The sequence below is a fragment of the Cherax quadricarinatus genome, unplaced genomic scaffold (assembly GCF_038502225.1).
Source record: "Cherax quadricarinatus isolate ZL_2023a unplaced genomic scaffold, ASM3850222v1 Contig1843, whole genome shotgun sequence".
Taxonomy (NCBI): Eukaryota; Metazoa; Arthropoda; class Malacostraca; order Decapoda; family Parastacidae; genus Cherax; species Cherax quadricarinatus.
The window spans coordinates 46,918-64,696 of NW_027196869.1; the positions used below are offsets into that span (position 1 = coordinate 46,918).

At 41.4% G+C, this 17,779-nt stretch overlaps 1 protein-coding gene across 1 annotated transcript in view; it reads right to left on the minus strand.

Annotated features, from left to right (window-relative positions):
* LOC128704228 (neural-cadherin-like) overlaps positions 1–17,779 on the minus strand; it is a gene marked incomplete at its 5' end in the record, with an annotated part of 73,930 nt that overhangs the window by 46,721 nt on the left and 9,430 nt on the right. Inside the window, one exon of the mRNA XM_070081144.1 lies at positions 6,297–6,499. Within this exon, the coding sequence (XP_069937245.1) occupies positions 6,297–6,499 (203 nt within the window). The remainder of the gene's footprint in view (positions 1–6,296; positions 6,500–17,779) is intronic.

Consider the following 17,779-nt stretch of genomic DNA (forward strand, 5'->3'; position numbering starts at 1 on the left):
AATTCACTCTGAGGAGGATAGCAATGAACTCCAGGAGGATTTGGACAAATTAATGTCCTGGTCTGAAAAATGGCAGATGAAGTTCAATGTCGATAAGTGTAAGGTTCTAGCCCTTGGTAATGAAAATAACCCTCGAAGCTATAATCTAGGTGAAGAAGAGCTTGATCATACAGAATGTGAAAAGGACTTGGGAGTCATGGTGAGCAGAAATCTAAAGCCAAGACAGCAGTGCCTTAGTGTGCGCAACAAGGCCAACAGATTACTTGGATTTATCTCAAAAAGTATAAGTAACAGAAGTCCAGAAGTTATTTTACAGCTCTATATATCACTAGTGAGGCCTCATTTAGATTATGCTGCTCAGTTTTGGTCCCCTTACTACAGGATGGATATAGACTCATTAGAGAACATACAGAGAAGAATGACTAAAATGATTTACTGTGTAAGGAACCTCCAGTATGAAGATAGACTTAAAGCCTTAAATCTCCACTCTCTGGAGAGGCGTAGAACGAGGGGAGATATCATTGAAGTGTATAAGTGGATGACGGGAATAAACAAGGGAGATATTAATAAAGTACTGAGGGTGTCGAACCACGTAGGAACCAGAAATAATGGATTTAAGTTGGATAAATTTAGATTTAGAAAGGACATAGGTAAGTACTGGTTTTCTAACAGAGTTGTAGATGCGTGGAACAGTCTTCCCAGTTGGGTGATAGAGGCTAGGACCTTGGCTAGCTTTAAGAAGAGACTGGACAAATATATGAGTCGGAGGGGCTGGGTTTGGTGTCATTGGGTACGGGAGTTATTTCTTGGGTAGCTTTAGGTAGAGGTCGTTTTGATAAGGACCTGCCTCGCATGGGCCAGTCGGCCTTCTGCAGCGTTCCTACATTCTTATGTTCTTATGTTCTTATAACTGCAATCAAATCTCTGTCCCAGATTTTAGCTTGGCCGACTTCAAGGGACTGAAAAATTACCTGGGTGGCTTAAATTGGGATGTCCTGACTATGGGTCAGGTAGGTGATCTTGGTTGCCAATAAGACGTTTTTCAGATCATAGTTCTAGCTGCCCAGACAACTTTTGTTCCGAATAGAGAAATTAGATCTAACAAACATTATCCCAAATGGATGAACAATAAATTAAAACATCTCATTCGTCAAAAGAAAGGCATATGTAGGCGTATCAAAAGAGGGAATGGGCAGTTAAGAAATCAATATATTCAATTGAAGAGAGAAATAAAGAAAGGAATAAGAAAATCAAAAAGGGATTATGAGGCTAAGGTCGCAAGGGATTCAAAGACTAACCCAAAAGGGTTCTTTCAGGTATACAGAAGTAAGATTAGGGACAAGATTGGCCCACTTAAGAGTAACTTAAATGATAAGGATATGTGTGAAATTCTCAATACCTACTTCATCTCAGTTTTCACTCAAGAAAATACTAGCGATATTCCTGAAATAATAGATTATGTAGAACAGGATTATAAACTATGTACGATTGCGGTAACTAGTGACATGGTCCTCAGACAAATAGAGAAACTAAAACCAAACAAATTCCCAGGCCCTGATGAACTGTTTGCAAGGGTGTTAAAGGAATGTAAAGAGGAACTTACCATACCTTTGGCTAATCTTTTTAACATATCACTACAAACTGGCATAGTGCCTGATAAGTGGAAAATGGAAAATGTAATACCTATTTACAAGGCAGGTGACAGGTCCTTGGCTTCGAACTATAGACCAACAAGCCTTACCTCCATAGTGGGAAAATTTATGGAATCAATAATTGCCAAAGCAATTCGTAGCCATCTTGACAGGCACAGATTGATTAATGAATCTCAACACGGTTTTACAAAGGGGCGTTCCTGTCTTACGAATTTACTAACTTTTTTCACTAAGGTGTTTGAGGAGGTAGATCATGGTAATGAATATGATATTGTGTATATGGACGTCAGAAAGGCTTTCGATAGAGTTCCACACCAGAGGCTATTGAGAAAACGCAAGGCACACGGAATAGGAGGAGAAATTTTTTTCCTGGGTAGAGGCATGGCTGACAAATAGACAGCAGAGAGTTTGCATAAATGGGGAGAAATCAGAATGGGGGCACGTCACAAGCGGTGTTCCTCAGAGGTCAGTGTTGGGCCCGTTGTTGTTCACAATTTACATAAACGACATAGATGAGGGAATAAATAGCGACATAACCAAATTAGCTGATGACACCAAAATAGGCCGTCCAATTCATTCTAATGAGGACACTAGAGCACTCCAGGATGATTTGAATAGACCGATGCAATGGTCGGAGAAGTGGCAGATGCAGTTTAATATTGACAAATGCAAAGCTCTAAATGTTGGACAGTTAAATAACCATGCCACATATAAACTAAATAATGTAGATCTTAATACTACTGATTGCGAAAAGGATTTAGTTCTGGTTAGCAGTAATCTAAAACCAAGACAACAGTGCATTAGTGTTTGCAATAAAATTCTTGGCTTCATATCTAGAAGTATAAATAATACAAGTCCTCAGGTTGTTCTTCAACTATATATATCCTTGGTTAGGCCTCATTTAGACTATGCTGCTCAGTTCTGGTCGCCGTATTACAGGATGGATATAAATGCTCTGGAAAACGTACAGAGGAGGATGGCAAAGATGATCCCACGTATCAGAAATCTTCCCTATGAGGATAGACTGAGGGCCCTGAATCTGCACTCTCTCTAAAGGCGTAGAATTATCGGAGATATGATCGAGGTGTATAAATGGAAAACAGGTATAAATAAAGAGGATGTAAATAGCATGCTGAAAATTTCCAGCCAAGACAGGACTCGCAGCAATGGTTTCAAGTTGGAAAAAATTCAGATTCAGGAAGGATGTAGGAAAGCACTGGTTTGGTAATAGAGTCGTCGATGAGTGGAACAAACTCTCAAGTACAGTTATTCATTTTAAAACGTTGTGTAGTTTTAAAAATAGGTTAGATAAATACATGAGTGGGTGTGGGTGGGTGTGGGTGGGTGTGAGTTGGACCTGACTAGCTTGTGCTGCTGGGTCTGGTGCCGTGCTCCATCCTTGAGTGGAGGTGGCCAGACTGGGTGGGTCATTGGGCTAATGCAGGGGGATGGGTCACTGGGCTAATCCGGAAAGGAGGGTCATGGACCTGCTCCACATGGGTTAGTAGGCCTGTTGCAGTGTTCTTACTTTCTTATGTTTTTATGTTCTTGAGAAAGGGTGGCGGTGATTTCATGCACTGGCCAGGGAGGTATAACATCTTTTAGGAGTGAAGAAGAGCATGATGTGAGTGTGAGGTAGGTGCGTGAGGCATTATGTAGAATGAAAGGAGGTAAAACAGCTGGAACTGACGGGATCATGACAGAAATGTTAAAAGCAGGGGGGGATATAGTGTTAGAGTGGTTGATATTTTTGTCTAATAAATGTATGAAAAAGGGGAAGGTACCTAGGGATTGGCAGAGAGCATGTATAGTTCCTTTATATAAAGGGAAGGGGGACAAAAGAGATTGTAAAATTTATAGGGGAATAAGTTTACTGAATATGCCAGGAAAAGTGTACAGAAGGGTAATTATTTAAAAAAATTAGGGGTAAGGCAGAAAGCATAATTGCAAACGAGCAAGGAGGCTTTAGAATGGGTAGGGGATGTGTAGATCCAGTGTTTACATTGAAGCATATATGTGAACAGTATTTAGATAAAGGTAGGGAAGTTGTCACTGCATTTATGGATTCAGAAAGGGCATATGATAGAGTGGATAGGGGAGGAATGTGGAAGATGTTGCAAGTATATGGAATAGGTAGTACGTTACTAAATGCTGTATAGAGTTTTTATGAGGATAGTGAGGCTCAGGTTAGGGTGTATAGGAGAGAGGGAAATTGTTTACCGTTAAAAGTAAATCTTAGACAGGGATGTGTAATGTCACCATGGTTGTTTAATATATTTATAGATGGGGTTGTAAAAGAAGTAAATGCTAGGGTGTTGTGGAGAGGGGAGGGATTAAATTATGGGGAATCAAATACAAAATGGGAGTTAACGCAATTACTTTTTGCTGATGATACTGTGCTTATGGGAGATTCTAAAGAAAAGTTGCAAAGGTCAATGGATGAGTTTGGGAGAGTGTGTAAAGGTAGAAAGTTGAAAGTGAACATAGAAAAGAGTAAGGTGATGAGGGTATCAAATGATTTAGGTAAAGAAAAATTGGATATCACATCAGCCCTAAGCTTCTAACCGCTGGGAACAGGACAAGTGACGTAAAAAGTTACATTACAATAGTGGATCATTACATACCTTCATTTACAACCTTCTAACTAAATGAAATAGAAAGTGAAAAATCCCTCATTTGTCAACTAGTGTCGCAGAACCTTCCAGAATATTCAGGAAATACTCTCAGTGTCAGTTAATATGTCTGTGTGAATTCTCCTATTCAGGTTTTCTTTCTTATAATAACTAGGCTATTCTTAATTTTAATGCTATTCCTATCATTATTATCAATTATCATCTACTGTCATTATTGTTATCATTACCATTATAATATTACTAACAACCTAATTAAGTAAACCACTAAAGTAGTTCCAATCACCATGTTGCAACCACCTATGTGTACCTTGTGTACCTTGTACCACTGTACCTAGACGGGTTACGACCTCAACAGGTCACAATACATTTCTTTTGGGCTATCCTAAGATGATTCCACATGTGCACCCATACCTAAATGATCCCACATACTTACTTCCTTACTGCAGATGTTATATCGCTCAGGTTGCAGCCTGTATTGCAGCACACTACCTAGAGCACCTGTCACATTACAATACCTGTATGTAGCAGCAGCTGAGTTATACCGACGGCAAAAGTATCATTGAACTATCGACGTTCTTGACAGACTTAAGAAGGTGTCATATATTCTATTAATGTACACGCCCGACGGCTGTACCATGATCAATTTGCAGACTCTGGTCGAACATAACTGAAACATCACGAAATACCTGGCATAAGTAGCACTCGTGCTCTTTTGTATAACATTGTTGTTTAAGGCTGTGCACAATTGACTCCACTAAATAACTATCGAGTTTGTACAGCCCATAATTTGAGTTATATACGGCATTCCTATCATGTTTCAAGAGGGAGGACTCGATTATGTTTCTTTCCATGATGGAACTGTTGGGTACAATTATCTGGGCGGCAGCCCACCCCGGTGGGTGATTACAAGACCTGACAAGGTTAAAGATCACATTCGACAACTGGCCTGTCCTGAGTAGTGGTGTTGTGATAATCTGGTTTCCAAAGGTTTACCTGTCTGACCAATGTATGAGAGTAGGCAAAGGGTGCATGGGACCTTGCAGACACCACCGACATTATTAGCTGGTCTGTTTTTAATCAATCTCTGTTTTATTGTCCCAGTGTTTGGGAAAGTCAGATTTAGATTGAGCTTCTTTAGTGCCTCCTGCAGGCAGACCAAATTGTCATTGTATGGCAAGACCAATACATTTTTTCCTGTCAGGTGTTGCCTTAGGTTCAGTCCTGTAGAAAGTCTTCCTAGCTGACAGTAGGACCTTCTTAACGAAATCCCTGGGATATCTCAGTTTTGTGGCTACGTTAACTATCTTGTTGATTTCATCCTCCAAATACTCAGGACTGCAGATAAGCAAAGCTCTCAGGAACATTGTAAGGAAAACTCTTATTAACCCTAGATTCATGATTGGAAAAATGAATGTATGATGACACATTGGTGGTCTTCCTGTAAACTGTAAATTTAAAACTTCCAATCTGAAGAGTGATGTAGTGGAAGCAGGATCCATACATAGCTTTAAGAAGAGATACGATAAAGTTCATGGAGCAGGGAGAGAGTGGACCTAGTAGTGATCAGCAAAGAAGTGGGAACACGAGCTGTGACTACACCCCTGCAACCCCAAATAGGTGAGTACAAATAGGTAAGCACACACATACACACGTACACACACACGCGAGCGCGCGCACACACACACACACACACACACACACACACACACACACACACACACACACACACACACACACACACACACACACACACATTTCATGAATATTGGAATGTAATCCAAGATAAGTAGAAATAATTACAAGCAGTTCCTTTTTGTAATTTAATCGAAGAGGAATTATGCATTACAACAATTGGAAATTTTTAACAAAATGTATGGTAAACTAATTAAAAGTGACAGGACACCAAGACTTCAGTTTTGCCCCTGCAGCTTGAAACTAGTAAATAATAGCTGTAAATGTGCTCGTATTTAGAAGTAATCTCTCTACAGTATTCAAAACTATTAAATCTCACTTGGGTCTTCCAAAGGAAGACTGTCTTGGCGCCTGGCTTCATTGGATTGTCGTTGATGTCGTCAATGAGGAGCGTGAAGGAGCGTGTGGCAGCCAGACCCTCAGCGTCCATCACCACTACATCCACAACAAGTTGACGATGTTCTTCTCTATCTAAGGCTGCCTCCGTCCAAACCTCAGCTCCGCCGCGTCCACTGTCCAGTCCTGAAAGAACACATTTAACATGGGTATTATACACTAGCACTAACACACACGCGGCGGGAGTAACAGTGTCACACAGTGCTCACGAATTTTTAGTGTTTTTTTTTTTTTTTTGGGGGGGGGGGCTAACAAGGCTATTCCAGGGATCATCGAAAGCGTCAGGGTCAGTGAACAACCCGCTAAGTGAAATACAAGCTGCCCAAGAGCAAAAAAAAAAAAAAAAAAAGCGATGTGAGGGCTACAATTTACTTAAAATAGTTTGAAAGTGAAATTAGTGGCAAAAGAGACAGCAAGCAGGCCTAGTGCCGGCTGTAGGTGCTACTGGCACAAATCAATATAACTGCAAACTCAAACAGAATAAGTATGACCTAAAGCCAGAGAGATAAGTGCAAGTCAAAGGTAGATGAGTTAATGAATAATAAACAATCCATAAAGTGAGGGGAATATCTTGCTACTCCTACTTACACTTTGGTCACACTTCACAGACACGCACATGCATATATATATATATATATACATACATCTAGGTTTTTCTCCTTTTTCTAAATAGCTCTTGTTCTTTTTATTTCTTCTATTGTCCATGGGGAAGTGGAAAAAATCTTTCCTCCGTAAGCCATGCGTGTCGTATGAGGCGACTAAAATGCCGGGAGCAATGGGCTAGTAACCCCTTCTCCTGTATACATTTACTAAAAAAGAGAAGAAGAAAAACTTTATAAAACTGGGTTGTTTAAATGTGTGTGGATGTAGTGCGGATGACAAGAAACAGATGATTGCTGATGTTATGAATGAAAAGAAGTTGGATGTCTTGGCTCTAAGCGAAACAAAGCTGAAGGGGGTAGGAGAGTTTCAGTGGGGGGAAATAAATGGGATTAAATCTGGAGTATCTGAGAGAGTTAGAGCAAAGGAAGGGGTAGCAGTAATGTTAAATGATCAGTTATGGAAGGAGAAAAGAGAATATGAATGTGTAAATTCGAGAATTATGTGGATTAAAGTAAAGGTTGGATGCGAGAAGTGGGTCATAATAAGCGTGTATGCACCTGGAGAAGAGAGGAATGCAGAGGAGAGAGAGAGATTTTGGGAGATGTTAAGTGAATGTATAGGAGCCTTTGAACCAAGTGAGAGAGTAATTGTGGTAGGGGACCTGAATGCTAAAGTAGGAGAAACTTTTAGAGAGGGTGTGGTAGGTAAGTTTGGGGTGCCAGGTGTAAATGATAATGGGAGCCCTTTGATTGAACTTTGTATAGAAAGGGGTTTAGTTATAGGTAGTACATATTTTAAGAAAAAGAGGATAAATAAGTATACACGATATGATGTAGGGCGAAATGACAGTAGTTTGTTGGATTATGTATTGGTAGATAAAAGACTGTTGAGTAGACTTCAGGATGTACATGTTTATAGAGGGGCCACAGATATATCAGATCACTTTCTAGTTGTAGCTACACTGAGAGTAAAAGGTAGATGGGATACAAGGAGAACAGAAGCATCAGGGAAGAGAGAGGTGAAGGTTTATAAACTAAACGAGGAGGCAGTTAGGGTAAGATATAAGCAGCTGTTGGAGGATAGATGGGCTAATGAGAGCATAGGCAATGGGGTCGAAGAGGAATGGGGTAGGTTTAAAAATGTAGTGTTAGAGTGTTCAGCAGAAGTTTGTGGTTACAGGAAAGTGGGTGCAGGAGGGAAGAGGAGCGATTGGTGGAATGATGATGTAAAGAGAGTAGTAAGGGAGAAAAAGTTAGCATATGAGAAGTTTTTACAAAGTAGAAGTGATGCAAGGAGGGAAGAGTATATGGAGAAAAAGAGAGAGGTTAAGAGAGTGGTGAAGCAATGTAAAAAGAGAGCAAATGAGAGAGTGGGTGAGATGTTATCAACAAATTTTGTTGAAAATAAGAAAAAGTTTTGGAGTGAGATTAACAAGTTAAGGAAGCCTAGAGAACAAATGGATTTGTCAGTTAAAAATAGGAGAGGAGAGTTATTAAATGGAGAGTTAGAGGTATTGGGAAGATGGAGGGAATATTTTGAGGAATTGTTAAATGTTGATGAAGATAGGGAAGCTGTGATTTCGTGTATAGGGCAAGGAGGAATAACATCTTGTAGGAGTGAGGAAGAGCCAGTTGTGAGTGTGGGGGAAGTTCGTGAGGCAGTAGGTAAAATGAAAGGGGGTAAGGCAGCCGGGATTGATGGGATAAAGATAGAAATGTTAAAAGCAGGTGGGGATATAGTTTTGGAGTGGTTGGTGCAATTATTTAATAAATGTATGGAAGAGGGTAAGGTACCTAGGGATTGGCAGAGAGCATGCATAGTTCCTTTGTATAAAGGCAAAGGGGATAAAAGAGAGTGCAAAAATTATAGGGGGATAAGTCTGTTGAGTGTACCTGGTAAAGTGTATGGTAGAGTTATAATTGAAAGAATTAAGAGTAAGACGGAGAATAGGATAGCAGATGAACAAGGAGGCTTTAGGAAAGGTAGGGGGTGTGTGGACCAGGTGTTTACAGTGAAACATATAAGTGAACAGTATTTAGATAAGGCTAAAGAGGTCTTTGTGGCATTTATGGATTTGGAAAAGGCGTATGACAGGGTGGATAGGGGGGCAATGTGGCAGATGTTGCAAGTGTATGGTGTAGGAGGTAGGTTACTGAAAGCAGTGAAGAGTTTTTACGAGGATAGTGAGGCTCAAGTTAGAGTATGTAGGAAAGAGGGAAATTTTTTCCCAGTAAAAGTAGGCCTTAGACAAGGATGTGTGATGTCACCGTGGTTGTTTAATATATTTATAGATGGGGTTGTAAGAGAAGTAAATGCGAGGGTCTTGGCAAGAGGCGTGGAGTTAAAAGATAAAGAATCACACACAAAGTGGGAGTTGTCACAGCTGCTCTTTGCTGATGACACTGTGCTCTTGGGAGATTCTGAAGAGAAGCTGCAGAGATTGGTGGATGAATTTGGTAGGGTGTGCAAAAGAAGAAAATTAAAGGTGAATACAGGAAAGAGTAAGGTTATGAGGATAACAAAAAGATTAGGTGATGAAAGATTGAATATCAGATTGGAGGGAGAGAGTATGGAGGAGGTGAACGTATTCAGATATTTGGGAGTGGACGTGTCAGCGGATGGGTCTATGAAAGATGAGGTGAATCATAGAATTGATGAGGGAAAAAGAGTGAGTGGTGCACTTAGGAGTCTGTGGAGACAAAGAACTTTGTCCTTGGAGGCAAAGAGGGGAATGTATGAGAGTATAGTTTTACCAACGCTCTTATATGGGTGTGAAGCATGGGTGATGAATGTTGCAGCGAGGAGAAGGCTGGAGGCAGTGGAGATGTCATGTCTGAGGGCAATGTGTGGTGTGAATATAATGCAGAGAATTCGTAGTTTGGAAGTTAGGAGGAGGTGCGGGATTACCAAAACTGTTGTCCAGAGGGCTGAGGAAGGGTTGTTGAGGTGGTTCGGACATGTAGAGAGAATGGAGCGAAACAGAATGACTTCAAGAGTGTATCAGTCTGTAGTGGAAGGAAGGCGGGGTAGGGGTCGGCCTAGGAAGGGTTGGAGGGAGGGGGTAAAGGAGGTTTTGTGTGCGAGGGGCTTGGACTTCCAGCAGGCATGCGTGAGCGTGTTTGATAGGAGTGAATGGAGACAAATGGTTTTTAATACTTGACGTGCTGTTGGAGTGTGAGCAAAGTAACATTTATGAAGGGATTCAGGGAAACCGGCAGGCCGGACTTGAGTCCTGGAGATGGGAAGTACAGTGCCTGCACTCTGAAGGAGGGGTGTTAATGTTGCAGTTTAAAAACTGTAGTGTAAAGCACCCTTCTGGCAAGACAGTGATGGAGTGAATGATGGTGAAAGTTTTTCTTTTTCGGGCCACCCTGCCTTGGTGGGAATCGGCCAGTGTGATAATAAAAAAAAAAAAAAAAAAATATATATGCAATAAGTTCACAGTAAACAAGTGATTTTAAAATATGCAAAACAACCACTGTGAAAGAGTAGTGAAATTCCAAGCGCTTTCGTGACTACTCACATTGTCAAGGAACTATGAAAGTAATACATCAAAGGAAGGCAATTAAAACATGTTGGTTCTCCCTTACCATGAAAACTTGGTTGATATGCCTTCTCTTCTTAAGACTTTTAATATTAAAGTTGTATTTAAAAATCTTGATACAGTAAAAAAAACATTTGATAAAGAATTCCCCCCAAAATGCTGACGGATGTGTCTATAAGATTCCTTGTAAAGTTTGCGATAAAGTTTATTACGGTCAAACTGGTAAAATTCTCGAACTTAAATTAAAACAACATAAATATAGCATTAGAACTGGACAAGATTCCAATGCTCTATTTATTCATGTGAGAGACTTTAACCATCCAATTGATTTTCAAAAAGTTGAGAAAGTTGTATCAAGCAAGTTCATGGTTGACAGAAATATAATTGAATCTTGTTTCATAAAAATCAGTTTTGAAAATAATATGAATATTTCCTTAGGTTTGTATAAATTAGATTCATTTATAATTAATAAAATTTGGTTAGAGTTTAATAATACATTGGACAAATAATAAACCTTATTTCTTGGGTAGAATGATTTGTTGGTGGGTTGTCGTGAGGACCTGTCTAGTTGGACCAGCGGACCTACTGCAGTGTTCCTCTTTTCTTATGAGTCCGGTATTGTCCCGCGTCAGGTGTTTCTTTGTTGTGGGAGTTGACTGTGAGGTGTGGTCTAAGCCCTTTAATTGCCTTCCTTTGATATATTACTTTCATAGTTCCTTGACAATGTGAGTAGTCACGAAAGCGCTTGGAATTTCACTACTCTTTCACAGTGGATGTTTTGCATATTTTAAATTCACCCGTTTATTGTGATCTTATTGAATATATATATATATATATATATATATATATATATATATATATATATATATATATATATATATATATATATATATATATATATATATATATAATTCATTTGTAATTGATAAAATTTGGGAATAATTTAATGATACATTAAACAAGTAATAAATCTTAATTCTTGGGTGGAGTATTAGGTGTCTTTCACAGAGTCGGGTGTCGTCCTGCGTGTGTGAGGTGTTGCTTTGTAGTGGGTTGTGATGGTGAGGTGTAGTCTTGACCCTTTATATGCCTTCCTTTGATGTATTGTTTTTATAATTCCTTGATAATGTGAGAAGTCACTCAGGCAACCCTCCAGGCAAACCTCCCTGTGCTACTGGGAGGTATTGGGGTGCGCAAAGCAACACAGGTAGTTTTACCTGCATTTCTATCTTCGTGTTTGGCTTCCAGTGGATTAGTCAAGAAGATTGTCCCCTAACACTTGAGAGACGTGGTAGGAGCTCAGAACCCCAGGTTCACTGAAGAAGCCATGTGGTGGAACACCCTTGCAGACTCCTCCAGTAGACCAGCTCCTCCCAAAGAGCACTAACAGTCCCACTGGGACAAACCGATCATGGAAAAAATTGCCAACACAATGCTCACCAGCACTTCAGGAATGGACAAAGCATGTCTCCTAGCAGTGAGGGCACCACAGGCAGGAGATTTCCTTCTAGCTGTTAACAATTCCTCCCTGGGAACTCGACTCGACTACACGGGAATGAGGACCTTCCTGCAGGAGGTTCAGTGGGAACAGGAGTTGGTAGGAAAATCAGTAAACGAAATGATGGACTTTGTAACAACAAAATGCAAGGAGGCAGAGGAAAGGTTTGTTCCCAAGGGTAACAGAAATAATGGGAAGGACAGAACGAGCCCTCGGTTTACCCGAAGGTGCAGGGAGGCAAAAACTAAGTGCTCTAGAGAATGGAAAAAGTACAGAAGGCAAAGGACTCAGGAGGACAAAGAGATTAGTCGACGAGCCAGAAACGAGTATGCACAGATAAGGAGGGAGGTGCAGCGGCAGTATGAAAATGACATAGCATCGAAAGTCAAGTCTGACCCGAAACTACTCTACAGCCACATCAGGAGGAAGACAATAGTCAAGGACCACGTAATCTGGCTGAGGAAAGAAGGTGGGGAGCTCACAAGAAACGACCAGGAGGTATGTGAGGAGCTCAACATGAGATTTCAGGAAGTATTTACAATGGAGGCTGAAGGGACTACGGGAAGACAAAACAGTGGCGTAAAGCAACAAGGGATACACCAACAAGTGTTGGATGAATTACACACAACTGAGGAGGTGGAGAAGCTCCTAAGTGACCTTGATACCTCAAAGGCGGTGGGACCGGACATCTCTCTGTGGATCCTTAGAGAGGGAGCAGAGACACTACGTGTGCCACTAACCAAAATCTTCAACAATTCCCTTGAAACTGGGCAAGTATCTGAAGTATGGAAGAAGGCAAATGTAGTCCCCATCTTTAAGAAGGGAGGCAGAAATGAAGCACTAAATTATAGAAAAGTGTCACTGACGTGTATAGTATGCAAAGTCTTGGAAAAGATTATCAGGAGGAGAGTGGTGGAGCACCTGGAGCGGAACAAGATTATAAACGACAGCCAGCACGGATTCATGGAAGGCAAATCCTGTGCCACAAACCTACTAGAGTTTTATGGCAAGGTAATTGAAGTAAGAAATGAGAGTGAGGGGTGGGATGATTGCATTTTCTTGGACTGCAAGAAGGCTTTCGACACAGTTGCTCACAAGAGATTAGTACAGAAGCTAGAGGAATAGGCACATATAACAGGAAGGGCACTGCAATGGATCAGAGAATACCTAACAGGGAGGCAACAGCGATTCATGGTCCGTGATGAGGTATCACAGTGGGCGCCAGTGACGAGCGGGGTCCCACAGGGGTCAGTCCTGGGACCAGTCCTATTCTTGGTATATGTGAACGACATGACTGAAGGGATAGACTCAGAAGTGTCCCTGTTTGCAGATGACGTGAAGTTAATGAGGAGAAATAAATCAGACGCGGATCAGACAGGCTGGATGTGTGATCCAGAAACTGGCTCCTAGAATTTAATCCCGCCAAATGCAAAGTCATGAAGATCGGAGGAGGGCAAAGAAGGCTGCAGACAGAGTATAGGCTAGGTGGCCAAGGGCTGCAATCCTCACTTAAGGAGAAAAGCCTAGGAGTGAGTATAATACCAAGTACATCGCCAGAAGCACACATTAACCAGATAACTACTGCGGCATATGGGCGCTTCGCAAACTTGAGAATAGCGTTCCGGTACCTCAGTAAGGAATCGTTCAAGACTTTATACACTGTGTACGTCAGGCCCATACTGGAGTACGCAACACCAGTTTGGAACCCACACCTGGTCAAACACGTCAAGAAATTAGAGAAAGTGCAAAAGTTTGCAACAAGGCTAGTTCCAGAGCTAAGGGGAATGTCCAATGAAGAAAGGTTAAGGGAAATCGGTCTGACAACACTGGAGGACAGGAGGGTCAGGGGTGACATGATAACGACCAACAAAATACTGCGTGGAATAGACAAGGTGGACAGAGACAGGATGTTCCAGAGATGGGACACAGAAACAAGGGGTCACAATTGGAAGCTGAAGACTCAGGTGAGTCAAAGGGATGTTAGGAAGTATTTCTTCAGTCAGAGTAGTTAGGAAGTGGAATAGTCTGGCAAGTGATGTTGTGGAGGCAGGAACTATACATAGTTTTAAGACCAGGTATGATAAAGCTCATGGAGCAGGGGGAGAGAGGACCTAGTAGCGGTCGGTGAAGAGGCGGGGCCAGGAACTGAGTCTTGACCCCTGCAACCACAATTAGGTGAGTACAATTAGGTGAGTGCAGGCCATTTGGATTGATGTTACTCTTCTCCTAGCCACTCCTATGCTCACCGAACATAGGTGTACTTACGGTAAGGCGACGTCTGATCAATTCAGACTTAATGGTCTCGAGTGTCACACATCAGATGGGAAGTATGCCAGACATGAGGAAGTCAACGACATCATAAAGGGAAATCTTGCCACAGCCCATTGTTCAGCCCAACGGATATATATATATATATATATATATATATATATATATATATATATATATATATATATATATATATATATATATATATATGCGCAAAACAACCACGGAGGGAGTAGAATGATAGTTCTAGGCCTTTCGTGTTGCAATCAACACATCAGGAGCTTGCAAAATTGCAGAAACGAGGAGGATGTCCAAGCAAGTACGTTCCCAAAGGACCGTCTTCACAGGAGTGAGTGAGGGAGGGAGAGAGGAGGAAGGATGAATATTATAGCATTAGAAAAATACCAAAAGTATTGATATTGTAAAAGCCTAAGCAAAATTAACTTGGCAATAATAAAAAATTTGGTCATATTCCACTATGATATCAGTAACTTTACATACATAAATATATTGTCAGTGATATAGAAGTCACTGGCAATTATGGAGTAGCCACCCATGGAAAAGTGTGTCCATTTAAAGGGACGAGAAAACGGGAACATTTAAAGGGGAGACTTCTAAAAGTTATGTAAAGGAAACGGGGCTCATTAAAATAAACTCATTTAAAGAGGGAGGCATCTGTAATAACAAGGAAGATGGCCACAGTTATTCAACCCACATAATTCTGAGGCAAACTCTGGTTCAACCTTCAGAAACTGCAGGAAAAATAGGCCCTAATTCCTCGGTGTGGCACTACATTTAAGACAGTCTAATGCATTCATATAAGAGCCCAATTTTAGACTGTGTACTATTGCCTCAACTAAAAATGCATCTAATTTGAACAACCCGTCACTGATATTGTATAATGAATGCCTATCATGCTTAATAATTGCCGATTCTACAATATTCCTTTCAAGCCAAGAGGAACAAGGGAAGATGACTCTTGCTTCCCGCCAATTTGCCGGGTTATTACAAGCTCTAATATGGTTGAAAATCGCATTCGACTAATGCTATACGTATCAAATAACGGTTCTGGGAAATTCTCACCTCCAATGGTTTTCCCATTTGTCCCAAACCAACTCTGTAGACACCACCAACACGTTGTTGGGGTAAATTCTTTATCAGAATGCTTCTAACAGTTCGTGAATTTTTAAACACTACTTGTATATTAAATCTTCTAAGAGCATTCACCAGGATAAATAAATTCTCGTTGTATGGGAGGACCAGCACATTCTTGGTCTGAGGTGTTATCCTAGGTTCTGTTCTATAATAAGTTTTCTTAGCTGCCAGTAAGGCAGATTTCACAAACACCTTCGGATACCGCAGTTTAATGTCAATGTCAAATATTTTCCTAATTTCTTCATCTAGGAACTCTGGACTTGGCACACTATAAGCTCTAAAAAACATGGTAAGAAATACATTCCTTTTGACTCGAGTCTCATGGTTTGAATAGTAGTGAATGTATGAGCACACATTGGTGGCCTTCCTATACTCTACTGTAAACTTAAACTTTCTATCACCCATCTAAGAATGAAAGTTTACTGTCCACCTCTTTCTCACACACACACACACACACACACACACGTGGGTCCGTGGGGTGCAGACGTGGGTAACAAGGCTCCGAGATCCTTAGCGTTGTAAGGCGTGCAATAACAGCTAGCAGTAATCAGTGGTAGTGGAACGTCAGTGAACAATACTACGAGTGATAATTAAAGTTATTAGTTAAAGAAAGTGAGAGGAAAGCTGAAATCATAATATTTCAAAGCGCAAACCGTTGGGGGTCTTAGGCGCTGTTGCCACATTGGCAGCGGTAGGCCTGAAGAAGTGACGTCACGACAAGTTGTGTGCCATTATACATATAAAGTGAAGTGTATATAATGTGAAGTGTATACTATCATCAGTGAAGAGTGAAATCGCGTGAGGAAGCGGGATGTATGAGAATATATGGTTATAATCATCACGGGTGAAGGATCTCCAAAATAGGGATTTAAGGCCTACGTACGACGACTTCGTCATCAGCAGCTGGCAACTGTCACCGCAAGTTTATTCGCCTATTTGTGGTTTGCATGTTGACGGCCCTGGCTGGCCTTGCATACTGTTTGATACTGGTCACTCACTCCTGCAAGCTATTACCAGAATTAGAATAGAAATAGCATAGACATAGAGAATATAGTGTTGACGAGTGTGAGAAGGTAGGTGGGACAAGCTTTTAAGGGCAACATTGTAAGACGGTGCTAGGGTCAGGTCCCAGGAGGGTTGTGTCAGGTCACAAGAAGTTGCGGCCAGTCATTACACCGCACAAGACTCTCACACACACACACACACACACACACACACACACACACATGCACACACGCACACAGGCAGTGTTACTACCGGTAGTTATTAGCAGTAAGAATACTTAGGAAGCTAGGAAGTCCTCTCTCAATGTGAACAAGGAAAATGATAATAACCAGCAACAATTAATACGTAAATCCAGAAAGGGCAATAAGTGGAGAGAGTAGCATAATTGGGAAAGATAAATGAGACTAAATTTGTGCCTACACGACGGATCTTTCAACCACACCACCTACCCCCCCTAACCCTCCCTCCCTCACACACAAGCACACACACACAAGGGTAGACACTCACACACACACACACACACACACACACACACACACACACACACACACACACACACACACACACACACACACACACACACACACACACACACACACACACACACACACACACACACACACACACACATACACACACACACACACACACACACACACATTGAAACTTTGAAAAAAGGATGTACAGGAGACAGAATGAGGCACTAAACTACAGACCTGTGTCACTGACATGTATAGTATGCAAAATCATGGAGAAGATTATCAGGAGGAGAGTGGTGGAACACCTGGAAAGGAACAAGAGTATAAATGCAACCAGCATGGTTTCAGGGAAGGCAAATCCTGTGTCACAAACCTACTGGAGTTTTATGACATGGTGACAGAAGTAAGACAAGAGAGAGAGGGGTGGGTGGATTGCATTTTCTTGGACTGCAAGAAGGCCTTTGACACAGTTCCACACAAGAGATTAGTGCAAAAGCTGGAGGATCAGGCGCATATAACAGGGAAGGCACTGCAATGGATCAGGGAATACCTGACAGGGAGGCAGCAACGAGTCATGGTACGTGGCGAGGTATCACAGTGGGCACCTGTGACGAGCGGGGTCCCACAGGGGTCAGTCCTAGGACCAGTGCTATTTTTGGTATATGTGAACGACATGACGGAAGGAATAGACTCTGAAGTGTCCCTGTTTGCAGATGACGTGAAGTTGATGAGAAGAATTAAATCGATCGAGGACCAGGCAGGACTACAAAGAGACCTGGACAGGCTGGACGCGTAGTCCAGCAACTGGCTCCTCGAATTTAACCCCGCCAATTGCAAAGTCATGAAGATCGGGG